This window comes from Leptinotarsa decemlineata, unplaced genomic scaffold (genome assembly GCF_025532065.1).
Source record: "Leptinotarsa decemlineata unplaced genomic scaffold, Ldec_3_MD MMD2_tig00002974_RagTag_RagTag, whole genome shotgun sequence".
Lineage (NCBI taxonomy): Eukaryota > Metazoa > Arthropoda > Insecta > Coleoptera > Chrysomelidae > Leptinotarsa > Leptinotarsa decemlineata.
Window position 1 is genome coordinate 4,637,278 of NW_027412578.1, and position 18,676 is coordinate 4,655,953.

Consider the following 18,676-nt stretch of genomic DNA (forward strand, 5'->3'; position numbering starts at 1 on the left):
TGGATGATGAGTGACCTTAGAGACTTCTAAAATGAGTACATTTCTACGGAATTCGGTTGCTTGGAAGCCTAGATAGAGTAGTAGACGAAACGTCAGACATAAAACCTTTCAGTTTATTCACCTATTCATCCAGAAGAGTTGAACAGGTAACAGGTAACTCCTATATTTCATCTTTTCCAATTCCTGTGCATTGATATTTTAAAATATGTTTTCAGATTCTCTCATTCGGCTGAATATCTGCAATTGATCCCAATTTTCTTCGACTTCATTTAGTCAAAGACTTTTGTTCGGCAGAATTTAGAAATGTTAAATCTTTCATGTAAGTACAATAATAATCTTTCGAAAACAAATAAGTAAAAAGCCTTTGGAAGATACTTGTAGTTCAACATGGGAGGTTATGCTATTGAAATTATATATATTTCTAAAACTACGTACTTACCATACACTTACACATTGACTTATTTTAGGTCCTCCAAGGCATACTATGCTGATAAGTTTCATACAGTAAAAACGCGAATGAAATCTATCCACACTAAAAAGTAACATAACAAGGACAAGAGATGAAACCTAACCTCGAAAAAGTTTGTTCATTATTGAATTTAGTCCTCGACCACGAAAATACTTGTTTATAATCTACTCACGTCGAAGTAATCTTCACAAAAAATGAAGCTGAGTACTAGGCAATATTTCGGTTGAAGTTTAAGCCACTAATTTCGTGTTGTTTTTTATTGGGGACGAACACAAATAACATATTCGAAGGTTTTATTGATGTATTAGTACACTGAGGGACTGCACACCAACGATACACTTTTGAATTCATATTTTATAATAGTTATCACCAAATTCACGGATTAGCTTCTGGTGTTTACATGTACTCTACTCGAACGTGACGTCACAATTGACGCCATAACACTTTGAAGTATTTGGTGCAAGTTATGAACTTATACATCAAGGTGTATTCATATCATACGAAACTTTTGTTTTTTGCGATAAAATTATATACGTTGTAATTATAGTACATTTCCCGCATTATAGAACAGTATTTCAAATTCTGTCATCATGCCTATTCTCTTCGTAGGAACTTACTACTCAAACGCGGTTCAGAAATGTATCCAATTTCACAATATCGTCGTAGACACAATGTCCAAGTATGAACAGAAAAAAGAAGGTATTGAAAAAGTTCGCAAATAACTTTTGGCTTTTTCATAATGAAAATCCAAATAAATTATCCAGGTGGAAACCTTCTACCAATATCACGAAAATTTCGAGAATCAAGGAACTCACCGTGTGGTGGAGCCAGACCGAACGAAAGACAGAAAGTTATATAGACATAGTTTTCCTCGTTTTTCAGAGGAAACGCGCAGTTAATAATGTAGAAGTTGCTCTAAAAGTAACAAAGTGGATTGCCATTTTCTCTTGGAAGATTTGTCATTAGAGTTATTGCTGGAGAAATTTCGTCTTTATTTTATCAAAAAAGTAGAAAAGAATCCACTGGTGTTCAGCATTTTGAGGAGAAAAGTTGACACATTTATTTTCGAACTCATATCTGAAGATTTGTCAGTTCTAGAGCTATAATAACTTCTTTTCCAATTCCAGAACAGATGATTACCTGTGACTTTGAATGCATGGACAACTTCACGAGGTATTTCTTAATAACATAATAGTTGATAACGTATTCAATGTCATTATTTTTGAGTACATTCTGAGCAAAAACTTCATATTAGCATGTGTCGTAAATATCTTAGGTTTTTGATTGTTCATAAGTTAAAACAAAATTTCATTACGCCATATGGTTGTGATTGAACATCGAGAAACAATAGAAATAAACAAATAGCAGGATATAAATTAAATAATATTATATAATATATATATATATATATATATATATATATATATATATATATATATACCTCTGTAAGGTAAAACCAAGAGACTCTTGCAGAGAACTCTTTATTAATAATCAAATATTAACTGTCATTGCACTTCTCATCTTGCAGACAGTATGTATGCTTGGTGAATAAACACAAATCAAGATATAATGTAGCGACCTTACCCTATTCAATTCGAAATACGGAGTTTAGCCTCAGGCTCCCAATTCCCACCTCTAACTCAGTCAAGGATTCAATATTTTACAATGGTACTGAAATGTACAATCATCTGCCAGTCGATGTGAGGTTCTCTAATTTGACAGGCAAGCGTTTTAGAAAGGCTGTAAAGAAATTTTTAGTAGATAAGCCCTATTACAGTCTACAAGAATACTTTGTAGACACATTTTAGCATGTTTATTGTGTATGTTATGGTATGACCATGTATCAAGTGTGGATTTTAGACGAAAAGTTATTTCATAACTTGATTATTTTTTAAGTTTATTCACTAATTTTTTTTTATTATCTTTTCAACTTGATTTTTATTTATATTGATTAGTTATATGTAATTGTCCTTATTGCTTAAGCTTATGTTCGTATTTTACTAGTTAAACGAAATTTCTTTATTATCTACTATGACTTGCGATTTTACTTATATTAATAAGTTATATGAATTGTCCTATTGCTCAAGCTTTGTCAACAAATTACCCTTAAGACAATAAAGCATACTTATTATTATTATTATTATTATATGCGAGCGCTTTCAATCGCTGAACGTTTCATCCTCTTGTTTGTTCTTTTATGCGGTCAGAACGCCTTAGTGCAGGTACTTCAGGTACTGTAGGTGAATTTGCCTGTATTTGGGTTACATTAGTTAATATCCGCACAGAGAGTTCCTTACTCTGTAGAGTCTTTATCACGTTGCCTCACACAGAAAACAGAGTCTCTAATTCTACTGTCATCTCGTCTCAATAGTCTTCCTTTCCATATAGCATATTTTCTATTGAAATACTGTTTGGCAAACTCCACATTATTGTATGCCTTGAGATGCAGTCCAACTTGGATATGTCAAAAGGAGTTACATGAATTCGATTCCACCTTACACCAATATTTAAAAAAAATACCAATAATGAATTCGAAGATATCACTTGGAGTCAAGCTACTCTCCCAGTTAACTCTGGTGGTTTAGGTATTCGATTGGCTACATCCCTCTCACTGCCAGCATTTCTTTCCTCTCATAACAGTTCTCGTCATTTGATCAACTCCATTCTTTCCAAAGAATCTGGTGCCTGGCTGAATGCTCTTCCCGTGGCTTCTTTGGGTACCGTCTTAGATGATGCATCTTTCAGAATTTCGATAGATCTTCGGTTAGGTTCTTCAATTTGGGTGGTTAGTCATAAATGCAGATGTGGATCCACTGTAGAAGAAAATGGTTACCATGGCCTAAGTTGTAAATTTAGTTCTGACAGATTTTCAAAACATCATTCCATTAATGATATTATAAAAAGAGCTCTAGCAACTGCAAAGGTTTTTTCAGTTCTTGAACCCCTTGGTGTTAGTCGAGATGATGGAAAGCGTCAAGACGGGATGAGTGTAATTCCTTGGAAATTTGGAAAACCTCTGGTTTGGGACTTCACCTGCGTGGATACAGTTGCAACTTCACAGCTTGCCGCTACGTCTAATTCCACTGGTGCAGCTGCTATGATTGCAGAAAATGTTTCTTTCCAGCATATTCCTATCCGTGAGAACTTCAGATTTACCATTTCAAACCTTTACGGAAAGAAGAGGTTAATCAAGAAGAAGAACTCAGGTAAAAACCAACAACAATATTTATAGTAGGTAGTAGATAGTGTGTGTAAGGACAGTCTACTTTCGAACACGTACCAAAACATCATTTTACCAGTATGTAGGGAGCATAACGAGTAAGGTCAACCGATTTCCGAACACTTAACAGTAATATCCAGATGATGATAAATGAGACATTGTCGAAACGTCGGTGAGATTGAATATAATAGCACATAACATGGATCAAAACCCGGAAACCAGTTCAGCATATATATAAATATGCATAAATTTTTTTTTCAAGTAATATATCATGGTGACTGATATTTATTAAAAATTTATTGATTTAAAGATAATTTACTGTGATAAAAGTGGTTTTTACATATTACTTTGGGTACTTTTGTAAATTTGAGGTTAGTTGGCGATATGTTACTACTTAATTCACTACGAAAAAGTTACTGTGTTAGCGAAACATGTCGTAATTCATTTTTCAAATAAAGTTTGTGGAGATCAAATCGCAAGGTGTGGTTTTTGAAATTACTATGGATCTTCATCAAATAATGACCGAATCAATCAAAAAATATCATTCAATCACATCATAATTTAAGGTAAGACCTCGTTAGTCCTTAGCTCGTACAAGTTTCTCAACTTCTGAGAGTTGTCGTTCGTATGGGGGCGGCAGCTGATTAACGGAAAAACAGATTTTTTTAAACAGATATTATTATTCAATTTGTAATAAGTGTAAAACTATATATACAACATGACGATAGTATCAAAATAAATTTCAATAAACATCTAGAATACATGAATAAACTTAAACGAATAATCAAATAAATCAGAGCGAAAAATAATTGAAAAAAAACGACGTATTACTTCTTACGTGCGTACATAAGTACATACATTCTTTTTTCCTAATCGTCACACCGTAATGACTTCCTGGACGTTATTCGCCCATTTCGGCTCTATTAATTAGATAGGCCCACTAGAGAATCACGCAACTCTGTAATCTTGAATATGGTTCAGTAACGTACAAAACGAATCTCCTTAATAACATTTGAAGTTGATCGTTGATCGGAATTCGTAGCCCCGAGCAACTCGATCTATTCGCTCTATTTTTCTTCGGGACAATCCAATTTCAGATAATCGCCTCTTAAATTTGAGTAGCGATTGGTATAGTCGAAGTAACTGGTATTGTGCATAACTAAATCGAGCGGTTAAACAAGGAATTCAAATAGTGGAGATAAATTAAGCGTTAGTTGCCAAGTGTTGAATAATAATAATAATAATACGTTTATTATTTACCACAAACCCACAAACAATATTAAGTTTCAATAAAAAAAAAACTAGGTGAATAAAAGGTGAGAGTTCAGTTTTCTTTCAACACCAGGAAGAGAGAAACTGGTCTTCCACTCAGACCCTTACTACAACCTAAACTTAAAACTAAAATACACTTACTGACTAGTATCAGTAAACAAGAAGACGAGGGAAAAGAGAAGGAAAAAAAAAGATAAACGGGAGAGAGAGACAAAATAGGAACCCTTTTCATATCTATCTATCTAAAGGAATATCTGCCCTCACTTGTGAGGGCAGATATTCCTTTAGGTCGCGAAACCGCTAGGTTGCATGACGACGCTGTGAGAATTTAATTTTTTGCTCTAAGTTAGGAGATATTTTCAATTATTTATTCATTTTTATAGTTCACGCAAACATACAGTCATGGATTTTTTCAAAGAGAAACACGACCTACAGTAGTCGGTTATCTTGTACGTATTTATGTAACTAGCAATATTATATGAAAAACTACGTTTGAAAATTTTCTTTCTATGTCGAGGAATGGTGATAAAACAAGTTTGTCGAGTATTTCTATCATGTATGTCTTTTCTATATATGACTTTATCATGGAGATACTTGGGTTGCTTGTATTTCAAAAGTTTGTAGAAGTAGCAAAGGATATGTAATTTACGCCTGTTGGACATATTGAGCCATTCAATTTCTTTAATTTTATGGGAGATTCTTTGCCTGCTTTTTATGCCAAAAATAAGTCTCAAACAGCAGTTCTGGATTTTCTGAATACGCTGACTATCCAAGCCATCTAAACATGGTCCATATACAATATCACAATAGTTGAATTGGGAGATCACTAATTAATCACACAGCATTTTTTTTACATATTGGCCTAAATAGTGTCTATGTGAGTAAATCATCTTCAAGCTAGTGTAACTTCTTTTCAACATGGTATTAACCTGTTCTTTGAATCTCAATTTTTGATCTAGTATCTAACCCAAATTTTTTGCACTCTCACTAAAAGGTATTGTGTCATTTCCCATCCTCAGTATAAATTTATAAGATATGTCATTCCTGACATTGTCATTACAGAACAAAATAGCACATGACTTTTGAGGATTTATTTTGAGTAGATGTTCATCACATATGTCTTTTAAAGATTGTAAGTCAATATTTATTTCTCTGTTAGTTTGCATGACATTATCTGGTTCATAGGTTTTATATATATATATATATATATATATATATATATATATATATATATATATATATATATATATATATATGTGTGTGTGTGTCATCAGCATACATGTGGTAGTTACATTGCTGCAGAGCCTCATGATATGTTGCAGTAAACAAGGTGAACAGAAGTGGACCCAAAATACTACTCTGAGGAACACCGCATGGTACATGAGCAAAATTAATTTTATCAGTGTTTGTCAAATTCAACTTTTTTTTGAAAAAAATTGAAAAAGTGCATTTCTAGATCGAATTTAACGAAAAGTTACTTGAAAAAGTTGTGTCTACGGCAAATTTATATCCATATGCCAAATTTTATGCAACTAGAATAAAGTTAACGTTTTGCTTATTTTTGACAGATATCCCCTTTATTTTAAAAAACAAATTCGGTTAATTGTCATCAATTTATGTATACATAACAAACTCATCATGGAGTTTAACTTTTCTGATACATTTTTACTTATACGGACAATTTTAGAGAGAAATTAAAAATTTGCTATAAAAATTTTAACATGACTGGTGCAAAGTTTCAATCACTCGGCTATTTTCTTGAACAAACCTTTGATTTCGAAAACGCAGAGGCAACTAAAAAAAAATGAAAATAATTTCGATAGAACTATTATTATTATTATAAATTTCAAACAACAATAATATTATAGAAAATACAAATGGGTTCAAAAAATTACTTATTGATCTAAATGAGGTTGTCAAACACTTATAGCCTACATTTCAGTATGTCGTCCTCCAAGTTCAATACAAATTATGGTCCTTCTACTGACATCTGTAACTGCATTTTTAATAAATCGGGGATTTATATTTGCACAGCACTCGCGAATGGTATTTTCCAGATGTTTTATGTCAGTAAATGGTCTACTTCAGTACACTTTTTGTTTCAGGTAACCCCATAAGAAAAAGTCTAAAGGCGTCAAGTCGGGTGATCTAGGTGGCCAATAATGTTCCCAGTTACGTCCAATAACTTTGCCTCTGAACATTTGTTGGAGGGACTGTTTTACAGTAACCGTGTGATGTATAGGTGCGCCATCAAGCTGATACCATACATCGTATTTAATATTTAAAGGCATATTATCTAAAACTTCACTAACCTCATTATTTAAAAGGTTGAGATAACCGACGGATGATAAATTTTCCCTAAAGAAAAATGGCCCAATTATTTGGTCGTTAAGTATCCCACACCATACATTAGTTTTAATTGAATATTGATTACCACATTCAACTGTGAAATTGGGATTTTCTTGGGCCCACCATCGGCAATTTTGAGAACTTACCGTTTCATTTGAAGAGAACGTTCCTCATCTGTCCATAAAATTTTATATGGAAACTTTACATTTTTTTCTCTCTCTCCTTGAAACCAGAATGAAAACCCCAAAAGGACAAAAAAATCTCGTTCTTTTAATGTGTTAATAAATTTTGGCTCGTAAGGCCAAAATTTTTTCTTTAATAAAATTTTTCTAACACTTTCTTTCTTGTAATCGGTATTTTTTATAATATCAATTATGCTCGTTTGCCCGTGTTCAATGTTGAGTTGGGCCTCATATTTACTTGGAGTGTGCTTTTTCTTAAATTGATTTGCTACGGATCCTGTTTCTCTGAATTTCGACATTATCCTTGACACATTAGTATGTTGAACATTTTTTCCTGGATGCCGTTAGCTACTTGCCGGTATGGTGTATTCTCACCACATATTAAAACTATTTCTATTGTTTCCTGAAGAGACAACATTATTGCAACAATGAAATTTGACAAGTAAATCAACAACTTGACACTACCATAGCATGCATTTTGTTTGTCAAGACCTACTTAAAAATTTTATTCAACGTGATTAAACATCCTTACCGCCCTAGTTAGTGTTTATAAATAATCTGTAAATACTGACTATTGAAATTTTAATGTAATTTCAACTCTAGTAATTTTATTAATACTTATTGCAGTTTTTGAGTTGTGTCTGCTTTTTCAAAATTGAAGGTACAGACGTTTATTTAATAAAATAGCCAAGTGATTGAAACTTTGCACCTGTCATGTTAAAATTTTTTATAGCACATTTTTAATTTCTCTCTAAAAAATGTCCGTATGAGTAAAAATGTATCAGAAAAGTTAAACTCCATGATGAGTTTGTTATGTATACATGAATTGATGACAATTAACCGAACTTGTTTTTTAAAATAAAGGGGATATCTGTCAAAAATAAGCAAAACGTTAACTTTATCCTAGTTACATAAAATTTGGCATATGGATATAAAATTGCCGTAGACACAACTTTTTCAAGTAACTTTTTGCTAAATTCGATCTAGAAAAGCACTTTTTCGATTTTTTTCAAAAAAGAAGTTGAATTTGACAAACACTGAACGTCAGTGGGTCGCAGTTGGCCGCATTATTTTAAGTTAAATTTAAAGCACAAACAAATGCCGAAATTAAACTTCATTGAAACTTTTCGAAAAAAAGTTTCCCATATTGTGCGCACTTTAATGGTGACACTGTATAAATTAGTTTGTGATAGTGAAATATTGTTAGAAATAAATTTGTTAAAGACATTAAATTCTTTATTTTGTTACAATATCTATGGTGATGGAAAGCATTTCGGACAAGTTGGTAGATAACGAATACTGTGGTTTAGGGCTCTGATTTCAACCATTCGAGAAAAACAAAAAAAAATGGTGTGGAAGAAAAATTTGTTTTTTTAATTTTCTCCTAATTTGAAACTTATACGAAGTTCGTCATTTGATAGTTACTATCCCACAATACGCATTATGAACGTAAACTTTAATTTACTGAAATTGAAGTAGTCTTACCTTTTGGAGCAAATAAGGCCTATTGCAAAGTTCTTCAGGACTAATATTATTATTGGCACAAGAAGCCTCGATGGGTTCAGCTCTGTTAGCTTGTAAAACCCTCACAGACTGAAGTCTTCTTCTCAAATTTTGGAGTGCACGTGCCTCCTCCCTCTTTCGACTAGGCTGAAAAAAAATATTCATATTTATCAGTAGTGTTGCACAATTTTTCGTACGAAATGATTTGTTTATACAGGATTCACTAAATATGAATTGAAAGGGTTATATTCTTAGGAGTGATTAATTTTTGGAAAGAAAGTTATTGTATCAAGATGGACTAGTAGAAAGCCAAAAACTAGCTTTCCAAAAAACCACTAAATATATTTTCCAATTCAATATTCAATATTTCAGTTCCTCATTCCAAATGAATAGTATCTACAGGTAATGGGGAATGTTCCTCAATTTGGGTTATTACAGCAAATGCAAGTTTGAACAAAATAAAGTTGAGTTTAATTCATGAGTTTTTCAAATTCAATTCGAAAAGTATTCAAATTGATGTTTCAAATGTTGGGTTTTGATTTTTAAAGGGATTTGTTTCTAATTCACATATTGGCAACATTGCCTATATCAAGTTGAAATAATTTATACGTACCTAGATATTCTACTTTAAAAAAGGAAAATTATCTTTATAAATCAACAATTAAGGCAAAATATAAATTATAGTTCAATACCACCTCCACAAGCCATATAAATAACAGTTGTTTTGTTATTCATCAATATAGAGGAAGATAGGTTAGGTGCACAACATGTCATATATCACAGAATGTCTCGAAACTCGGAACATAAGTAATCAGAACAGCACTTCTCTGAAATATGTCATCTTATTTGTCTCATACAGGTAACAGATTCATTGTCCTTTATTAGCTATAACCGATGTTGCCAAATGGTGAAATAGAAACGAATCCCTTTAAATGTTGAATGCATTATTTCATTCCTATTTTTTAAGTATTTAAATAATTTTTTAAAGAAAAACGTTGAAATGATAAGTTTAAAATGCGCTGTTTTATAGCTCTTTTATGAAAACTACTTGATTTTCGTCAGGAGGAACATTTCCCATTGTCAGGAAGTTAATATTCCATAGCAAGACAACTTAAAGAAAGATTCAGTTTTGATTAAAGTTGATAACAGCATTGAATCGAAGAGAATTTTAAATCGTGATTATAACAGAAATTTTAACATCAAAGATAAAATGAATTTTGTTTCGACTTTTGTAATGAATTTCAAAGTATTAGAACATGCGCAAAAGAATGGAATATCCGTGAACAATTTGTTAAGGATAGTCCTTCATGAAAAAATCGAGTGGAGTTGTGTCAGGCGATCTGGGTGGTCATCCAAATAATCTACTACCCCATCATAGCCAGCGATTAGGGTAATTTTGATTTAACCAATTGTTCATGATGCTTTCATTATGTTCAGAACAACCATCTAACTGAAACTATAAATTTCTTGTTTCTGCAAAGGGCCATCACTTTACAAATTTTCGAAAACGCCAAAAGTGAAGTTAATTTCGGGCTAGGATGTTGTAAAGAAGTAGGTAGAAGGAGCACACTTTGAATGCAAGCATTCAAAAATTTTTTAAACGACCAACAAGAAGTTATTCACTCGTCATTGTGAAACTTGTTTCCATAAAAGTCAGTAATTAACATATTGAATAAACTAACTGTTTTACTAGAAGAGATATTGTATTGTAATTGTTTTTTCAACTGTACTTTTATATAAAAGACATTGAAGAATAGTTTTACGTACCGTGTCGCTAAACGCGTCTTAAATAAAATTTAAAATATCATGGATGGTTTTTTTTTTCAACTATTCTTTCAATTCAATAACCTTTTCTTTCTCTTTTATTTTAGGAATCAGTGTAATGGTTTGAATTCTTATTGCAAAATATTTTTTATGTAAAAATGACTTATATAGCACTGACCACTCAGTCTGAAATTGTAATTCATACATTTTGGAATTTAAGAAAAAAGGACAACTTAACTCCACTTTTAATTACAAAATTTTTAAATAGATGGTCGGTAAGTCAGTAGGTAGAAAGGGCGTTGAAAAATTTTATGTGAAATATAGATTTTTCAAAAATAAAAACTGAGTTGTCGAAGGATTTTTTGAAATATTTCACTGTTAAGAAGATGCTGATTGGTTTTCACACTGTATATGTCTGTATGCAGCTATGTGTTTGTTTTTAAATTAAATTTCAGTATTTCAATTCCACTCACTGAAATTCTTCACAAAACAGATTGTTGATTAAAATATAGCCTGTAGCTGGGGCCAACCTCCAGTAACCCTACAAATACTCACTTGGAATGCAGGCGCCGAAGGAAGAACAGCAAACTGGGGTTCAGCTGGTTGCTTGGAGGCGCTCAGCAGCTTCTTGCTGGCCGACTCCCTCGGCTTCTGATACTCCGTCAGCAGCTGGATCCCTGGAATGCTGGGCGGGCAGATGGACGTTTGAGATGCGATCCGCGGCAGCTCCATGCTCCATCGGAGAAGGGCACAGCATCCCGCCGGTGATCACGTCAACGCCGGGGTTGCGAGTAGTCACGGTCGAGGTGGGAAAGGAAACTGGAAAGCGAAAAGCGCCGTGTTGCGTGTTGCGGCAGTCGCAATCGCTGTGAGCGCGCAGCCTTTTGATATCTACGGGGCGGATATTTTTGGAGTGGTAATTTTTGAAATCGAAAAAAATCGGATCCCGGTATTCTTTTTTCTACAAGAAGTTTTCTCAAAAGCATTTGACTGTGTTGATCACCGATACCCAATGCTCAAAGGCACGATATTCTTACAAGTCGAACGTAAATAGTTTTCCCCTTCCCCTAATTTTTGAACGGAACAAGATACCTAGGTCAGACAAAATTCACGTAAAAACATATAATTTACAGTATTTTTTGATAGGAGAAGCGATAGTATTCTTTGAAAGACATTTTTTGTGGGAGACTCGATACTTCTTACCATAAACCTGCGGTATGGGACTTCACTTGCGTTGCCACGATCGCGACTTCCCATCTAGCCGAAAGTTCGAGCTCTGCTGGAACTGCAGCATTGTCTGGCGAAAAATTAAAACGAATAAAATACCAAAATCTTGGTAACAACTATCTGTTCCATCTAGTAGCGGTTGAAACTATTGGTATTTATGGCACGGAGTATCTGTTATTCGTTCATGAACTCGTAAGGAGAATATGCCAAGCAACGAAAGATTACCGTTCTACCTCTTTTTGATAGAAATAGATGAACACTTCAATCTAGCAGACCACTATTATAATCTTCACGCAGTTCACTCTGGTCCTAGCGTTGAATCTGGTCATTATTACGGATTGGTCAAAGACGAAACGAACTGGTTCAAGTTTGACGACAGTCGTGTCACGAAGTGTTCTGGCGATGTATTGAATTCATTGGAGCCTCTGGAGACACCCAACATTTTGTTTTATGAAAGGGAAGACATTGGCAGATCAAGGTCTTCAGATGATGTGGTGCTGCACGTTTTTCCGGGTTTTCCTGCAGCTGAAAAAACAAATGCGCCACTGGAATCAATGAAGTCACCCCGGAGCGCCAATTATTTTTGTTGTTGTTTCATAATTTCATGATTTGTATTACTTTCTTCTTTAATATGTATACTTCTTAGTATTTTTTTGGATATATAACTTTCCACAGTTTAAAAAATAAACGAAGCTAAATCAATAGAGAATATGTTGAAGTGTAATAGAGAGGAAATTGGAAAGTTACTGCGAAATATATAAACCACTGAAGAGTAAAATTAGTCAGTAACTTGTCATATTAAAACAATTTTCCTAAAAATTGAAAAAATTAACTAAAAATGAAACTAAATAATTATACTTGGCTTTCTTTAGTGGTCAACGTTTCTGAAAACGAACTTTGTCCGTTTTCAAAACTTGAAATTCATCTTAATTAAACCCTACGCCTCAAATCTTTTGACATATGTCAAAAGAATAAAATGTCCAGATATATGCGATAGTCTACATGAATACATACATATACCACAGTAAAATAATACAACCAGTAGGCTCTCTTACCACATGATCCAACCGAGTTGCCGGTGACCTTCAACCGCTCTTAAGATGAGATTCTCATCCAACGCGTTCAGTGCTGTAGTATCGAAGGATTCGACGATACCACGGGCATCGGATTAGTTATAGTAAATGGTCGGAAATTGATATTGTGTTTAGTTTATTAGCTGTTGATATTGTTTTTAGTTTTTGTAGTTGGTTATAAGTAATTTACCACAAAATATCCTAAAATCAACTGGTAATGACGTTATAGAATGGTGCGAAACAAAAATGATCACCATCTCATGAAAAAACCAGAAAAGAATTTGCATAGGTATATTCTTTTAGGAGGTAACAAGATAGGTTGAAAACGGAAATAAGAACCTTAACTGAATTCTTGAAAAACATCCAGTATTCGTGTAGACTATCACATATGAAATCTGAACATATCATTCTTTTGACGTATGCCAAAAAAAAATTAGAACTATTTACAATCTGAGGCGAAAGTTTTTAAATGAATTTCAGGTTTTGAAAACGGAAAAAGACCACTAAAAAAATAAGTGTAAATAATAAATTTTTTCAATTTGTAAGCAAAATTGATGAATACAAGTTTAGTTTTGTTTATTTTTCATATTGTGGAAGGTTATATACTCAAAAAACAGTAAGAAAAAATACAATAGCGTCGCCAAAAAGGTGCTTTCAACTGTTTTCAAATATGAAGGGGGGCTTGTGATAACTGGTTCGATAGAGATTTCAATTCTCTATCCAATATTTTTTTATTGTTGGAAATAGAATAAGCCGTTCCCGAGTAATTGGTAGTTTTATATTCGTTTCAAGAATCTGTAAACAAGCTCTAAATATCATAATTTCAAAAAAATACTTATTAGAAAGTCACTCCAGTTCATTCCAATCAATATTCAAAATATTTATCATTTTCTCCCTGACAGTAATGAAGTCTGTTCACAATTTATGAAATGCTACTAGTGTAATATCGTTGCAAGCACCTCTTTTTTCTATCCACGAATTCTGAAATGAATTTCGGTTGTGTATCGTACACTTCAGATGTCCATATTCCTTAGAAAACCTCATTATAAGGTGATCTAGTGGCCTCTTCTGAGGGATCAAGTTTGTCTGTCTACGGGTTTGGAAAATGTTCAAACCCGAATGAGTTTTTAACCAACATTAGGTTCCGGCAAGATGAGGTACCTTTTTATCAAGACGCACTGGTTTGTTAGTGGCTTGATGACAATTATCCACCCCAATGGAAAGGTGAAAGTGGTCCCTTAGAATGACCCGCTTCATTACCCGATATGACGCCCTTAGATTTTTATGAATAAAAGGTGCTACTAACGAAATTATCTCAGAAACATTTCATAATGAATTCGTGAACAAACTTTATTATTACCAGGAAGTGAATGGTGACCAATTTGAACGTTTACAGAAATTAACTAAAGTGAGGATTGAATAATTTTTTTTCTCAAAATTATCATATTCATCATTTGTTTGTAGACCCTTGAAACGAATATAAAACTGATGCTAATTACTCAGGAACGGCTGATCCGGCAGATCAATTACTTATTAAACGAGTTATCACAAGACCTTCTTTGTATTTACAAAAAAGGCAGATCGCCTTCTGGGCGACGAGTATTGCAAAAATATTGTCTTTCATATCAAAACGTACTAAAAATACCTTTTTACGTAAATTTGGTCCAACCTTGATATCTTGTTCCATTCAAAAGTTAGGAAGAGGGGGGCTATTTGCCCGTACTGAAGTCGGAAGGAGTCCTATCTCAATCAGCACACCCATGTTGTGAGAACTTCAAAGTCAATATTCTGATATTTCCTCGAATAGAAGCAATTCTCATTATCGAATAGAAGCAATTCTCATTATCTTTACATACCACCCTTTCACCAAATATGTAACTGAAAATATGTGTTGAAATTTATACCTCTATTTCCAGCGGGATTTTTCCACTTTGTACCATTTCCAGAGGTTTTAAAAAAACTCAAACTTCTTTGTCCAGGCCACATTTCAGCTCTCGCAAGGTTAAATCAAGAATCAATCAGTAATTAAAAATACGAGTTGTTGTTTGAGGAATTTGAGCTGGTATTGACCTCAAATTGTGAACAAATTCCAAATTCAAACGAAATTCCTAAGAGAAATTGCATGTTCCAGAAACCTAAAATAAAGTATCTGTTTCTGCCGGTATCTTTCACATGTTGTTCCAATTTATTGCTAACAGTGGTGCCCCTCAAGGAAGCAATTTAGCACCTCTTTTATTCTTACTCTTCATTAACGACATAGGAAATAATATCTCTAGTAACTTCTTACTCTTTGCAGATGATTTGAAAATCTTTCGTCCCATTACATGAGAGGAGGACTGCTTGATCTTACAAAAAGACCTTGATTTGTACCTTTGGTGTGCCAAAAATAATCTTCCTCTCAACACAAACATAATGTTATTTCTCATGATTACTGCATAAATAACACACCTCTTCAAATAAGCACTCATCAAAGGGATCTTGGTGTCACATTTGACCCTAAACTGAGTTTCTTCATACACTATGACACAATAACATGCTCAGCCAAACGGATGCTAGGTCTCATCTATCATAAGAACGTTCGTAGCATTGAAAGTTTTTTAACTCTTTTCTTTACATGGTCTCCCATATACAATATCCATATAAACAAAATGGAATCCATACAAAGAAGCTTCATGAAATATATTACTTACAAGCTAGGAGTTTACCCTGAACAAGGCATCGACAACAGAATACTATTGAATAAAGTTAATCTATTATCCCTTCAAAACCGAAGAACCTACTACTCTATAATTTTCATTTATAAACTAGTGAATAATCTGATTAACTATCCCGAACTACTCTCCCACTTTAACTTTCATGTTCCACAAATTAATTTAAAAAATTAACTGACTTTTTATCTACCAAATTCTAGAACAAACATATTACTCAAGTTACCAGTTGGTGCAATGAGCAAACTCTACAAGCAACTCTATGAAAATCTCGACATTTATTATGAACCCATTGGTCAAGTTAAGAACCATGTTAAGAAACTTTTACACTTTAGTCAAAATACATGAGCCTAACCTGAAAGTTACTCTACCATGTGAGCTTATTACTACTACTGTAATACAGCCGAATTATGTTTTTTTGTAATACTTATTAGCTCTATGTCTGACTTATGCTTTTTCAATTACTCTCCTAGCTTGCTGCACACAAGTTTTCACCTAATTTTTTATTCAACTCTCTTAAATGTTTCCTTTATTTTTTTGTTTACTCTCTTCAGGTATTTCTAGTTGATAATTTAGTATTCTATGAAAAATATAAATTAAAAGATTCCAAACCATCTTTCAATTTTTATTTTTCAATTTTTGTTAATATTTTTTGATTTTCAGCTTTTATTAATATTTAATTTTTTTATTTTTTTGGTTGTTGCTTGTATGTTATTTCTTTGTAATTTGAGTTTTTTTTTGTTTAATAAAATTGTTATTTTCGGTTAATCTTTTCAAGTTTTTTCAGGGATTTCAAATCAGTTTATATTATATTAGACAATGGAAGTCCGAAGTGATGAAATACACCACGGAACATTGTCAACCACCTTCAAACAAATTAATATGTCTTGTTATTGGGATTTATTTCTGTTTAGACATTGAACAATTTTTTTTTAGATACATCCCCTCTGGGCGACGTGGGGATAGAACTTACGACTTCTCGATCGTCGCACTATCACTGCACCAATTCAGCGGTGATTCTCTATTGATTTAACTTTACTCATTTTTCAGAGTTTCGAAGGTTAAACACCCAAAAAACAGTAAGAAATGTTGGCACCTCTACAAAAAAAGTATTTAAAAGAATATGAGTAGTTACCCTTTTCAATCATTACATGAGCCAGTAGCACTGCAAACTAACTGCAAATCTATTTCAAAATGAAACAGGGTTATTATTCGTGACCTGTTTGCCCCTTATCTTTTATTACAATGTCTATTTCCAGTGAATTTCTGAACTCTTTTTTTTTATTCAACTTAAATCAACTTTTCTTCGCTAGTTAACAAGGCTGATATTCAGAAAGTATTTACAATCTACTTTTTTTGAACCATACTTATTTTTTTATTGTTTCAATAAATATTTTTCAATTATCAATCTATTAACTTATTTGATTACAATACATATATTTTGGTTACTGCTATATAGAAGCATCTGGTTTAGAAGCAGAAATCGCTTAGGCAAAGATGCCTGTATTGCATTATGGCACCCTTCCAGTTGCTTTCAAATTTGTTTTATATGTAAATTTGTTGCGAGTGTAAGAGTACATAATTATTATTACTCTTTATTAGCAAATAATGCTCTTCATAGTACAGTCAGTCACTTATAAAATACAAAAAAATATATATAAAAATAGAGACATGTCACATTTTAAAAACAAGAAACTAGAAAACAAGACGAATTATTGATGACTATTACTTGAAATATATCCACTACATTTTCTTTTGGATGAATTTAATGAATCACAGCTTTTTATATGACTTGGCAATACGAGTCACAATCTATATGTTCTCTGTTGATATAAAAATTTCCTATTCTATTTCTAGTGGAGTGTGTATGAATACTACTTTTATAGGTTAACTGATCACTCATATAATTTGGCAACATATTGTGTTTAATTTTATCCTTTGTTTAGCAGACATAAGAGACAGTGTTTCCAACATGTATTCCACAGATGTGCGTTTATTACAACTTAATATTGCCCTCATGGATCTGTTTTGAAGCTTCTGTAGTCTGTTTAGATTTTCATTGCTCACAAAATAGAGTAATGTACTGCAATAGTCAAAGTGGAGTGCTATTATTGATTTATAAATTGTTAATTTTGCATATTCACTTATTTTATTTTTCAATCTATATAAAAGATGAATTTTCGTGGCTATTTTCTTCTGAATACAACTACAGTGCGCATTGAGGTTGAATTCTTGATCTAATACCATACCCAGATATTTAAAAATTGTTACCCTTTCAACGATGACATTATCAATATAAAGATTCAATGACAGCTGCTCATCTTGCAGTTGTCTTAAACGATACTTGCTACCTATTAACATGCATTTTGTTTTATTAACATTTAACTTGAGGCCGTTGTCACATAACCACTCGTTTATATTTGATAGTTCCTCATTCAAACATTCTGAGATTTCATTAGTTGTCCCAAAACAGTACAACATAGTGTCGTCGGCAGTTTTATCTTACATGTATCAAAATATCATTTATGTACAATCATTTATGTAATCAACCGAAAAAAAAATTGTAATGATGAGGAGAAACCAATGGAGACAACAGGGATTGGTTTTCCTTTTATGCCTTTAGGTGCATCACGGGATCAATAGAATACAAATACCATTACTAAATTTTATCTATAGGAAATTTATCGGAATTTATCAAGGTTTGGTAGTATACATTTTTTCACTTGTATTTTGAAAGTTTTGGGATTTTTTATTTCTCTAAGGTCGGGTGGGATAAGGTTGAAAAATTTTGGACAGTATTGAAACATCGTTCCATGTTTATATTCTTTTCAATGTCCCTTCTGACGATTCAAACATACAAATTTATAGAAAGGACTTCCATGAAAATCAAGCCAAAAATATACTACAAA

At 32.8% G+C, this 18,676-nt stretch overlaps 1 protein-coding gene across 1 annotated transcript in view; it reads right to left on the reverse strand.

The window, feature by feature from the left end:
* LOC111510958 (venom allergen 3) overlaps nt 1–11,843 on the reverse strand; it is a 59,978-nt gene extending 48,135 nt beyond the window's left edge. The window contains exons 1-2 of the mRNA XM_074177304.1: nt 11,315–11,843; nt 8,978–9,142 (exon numbers count right to left, since the gene is read on the reverse strand). Of these exons, the coding sequence (XP_074033405.1) occupies nt 8,978–9,142; nt 11,315–11,491 (342 nt within the window). The 5' untranslated portion in view covers nt 11,492–11,843. The remainder of the gene's footprint in view (nt 1–8,977; nt 9,143–11,314) is intronic.
* Between the last annotated feature and the right edge of the window lie 6,833 nt (nt 11,844–18,676).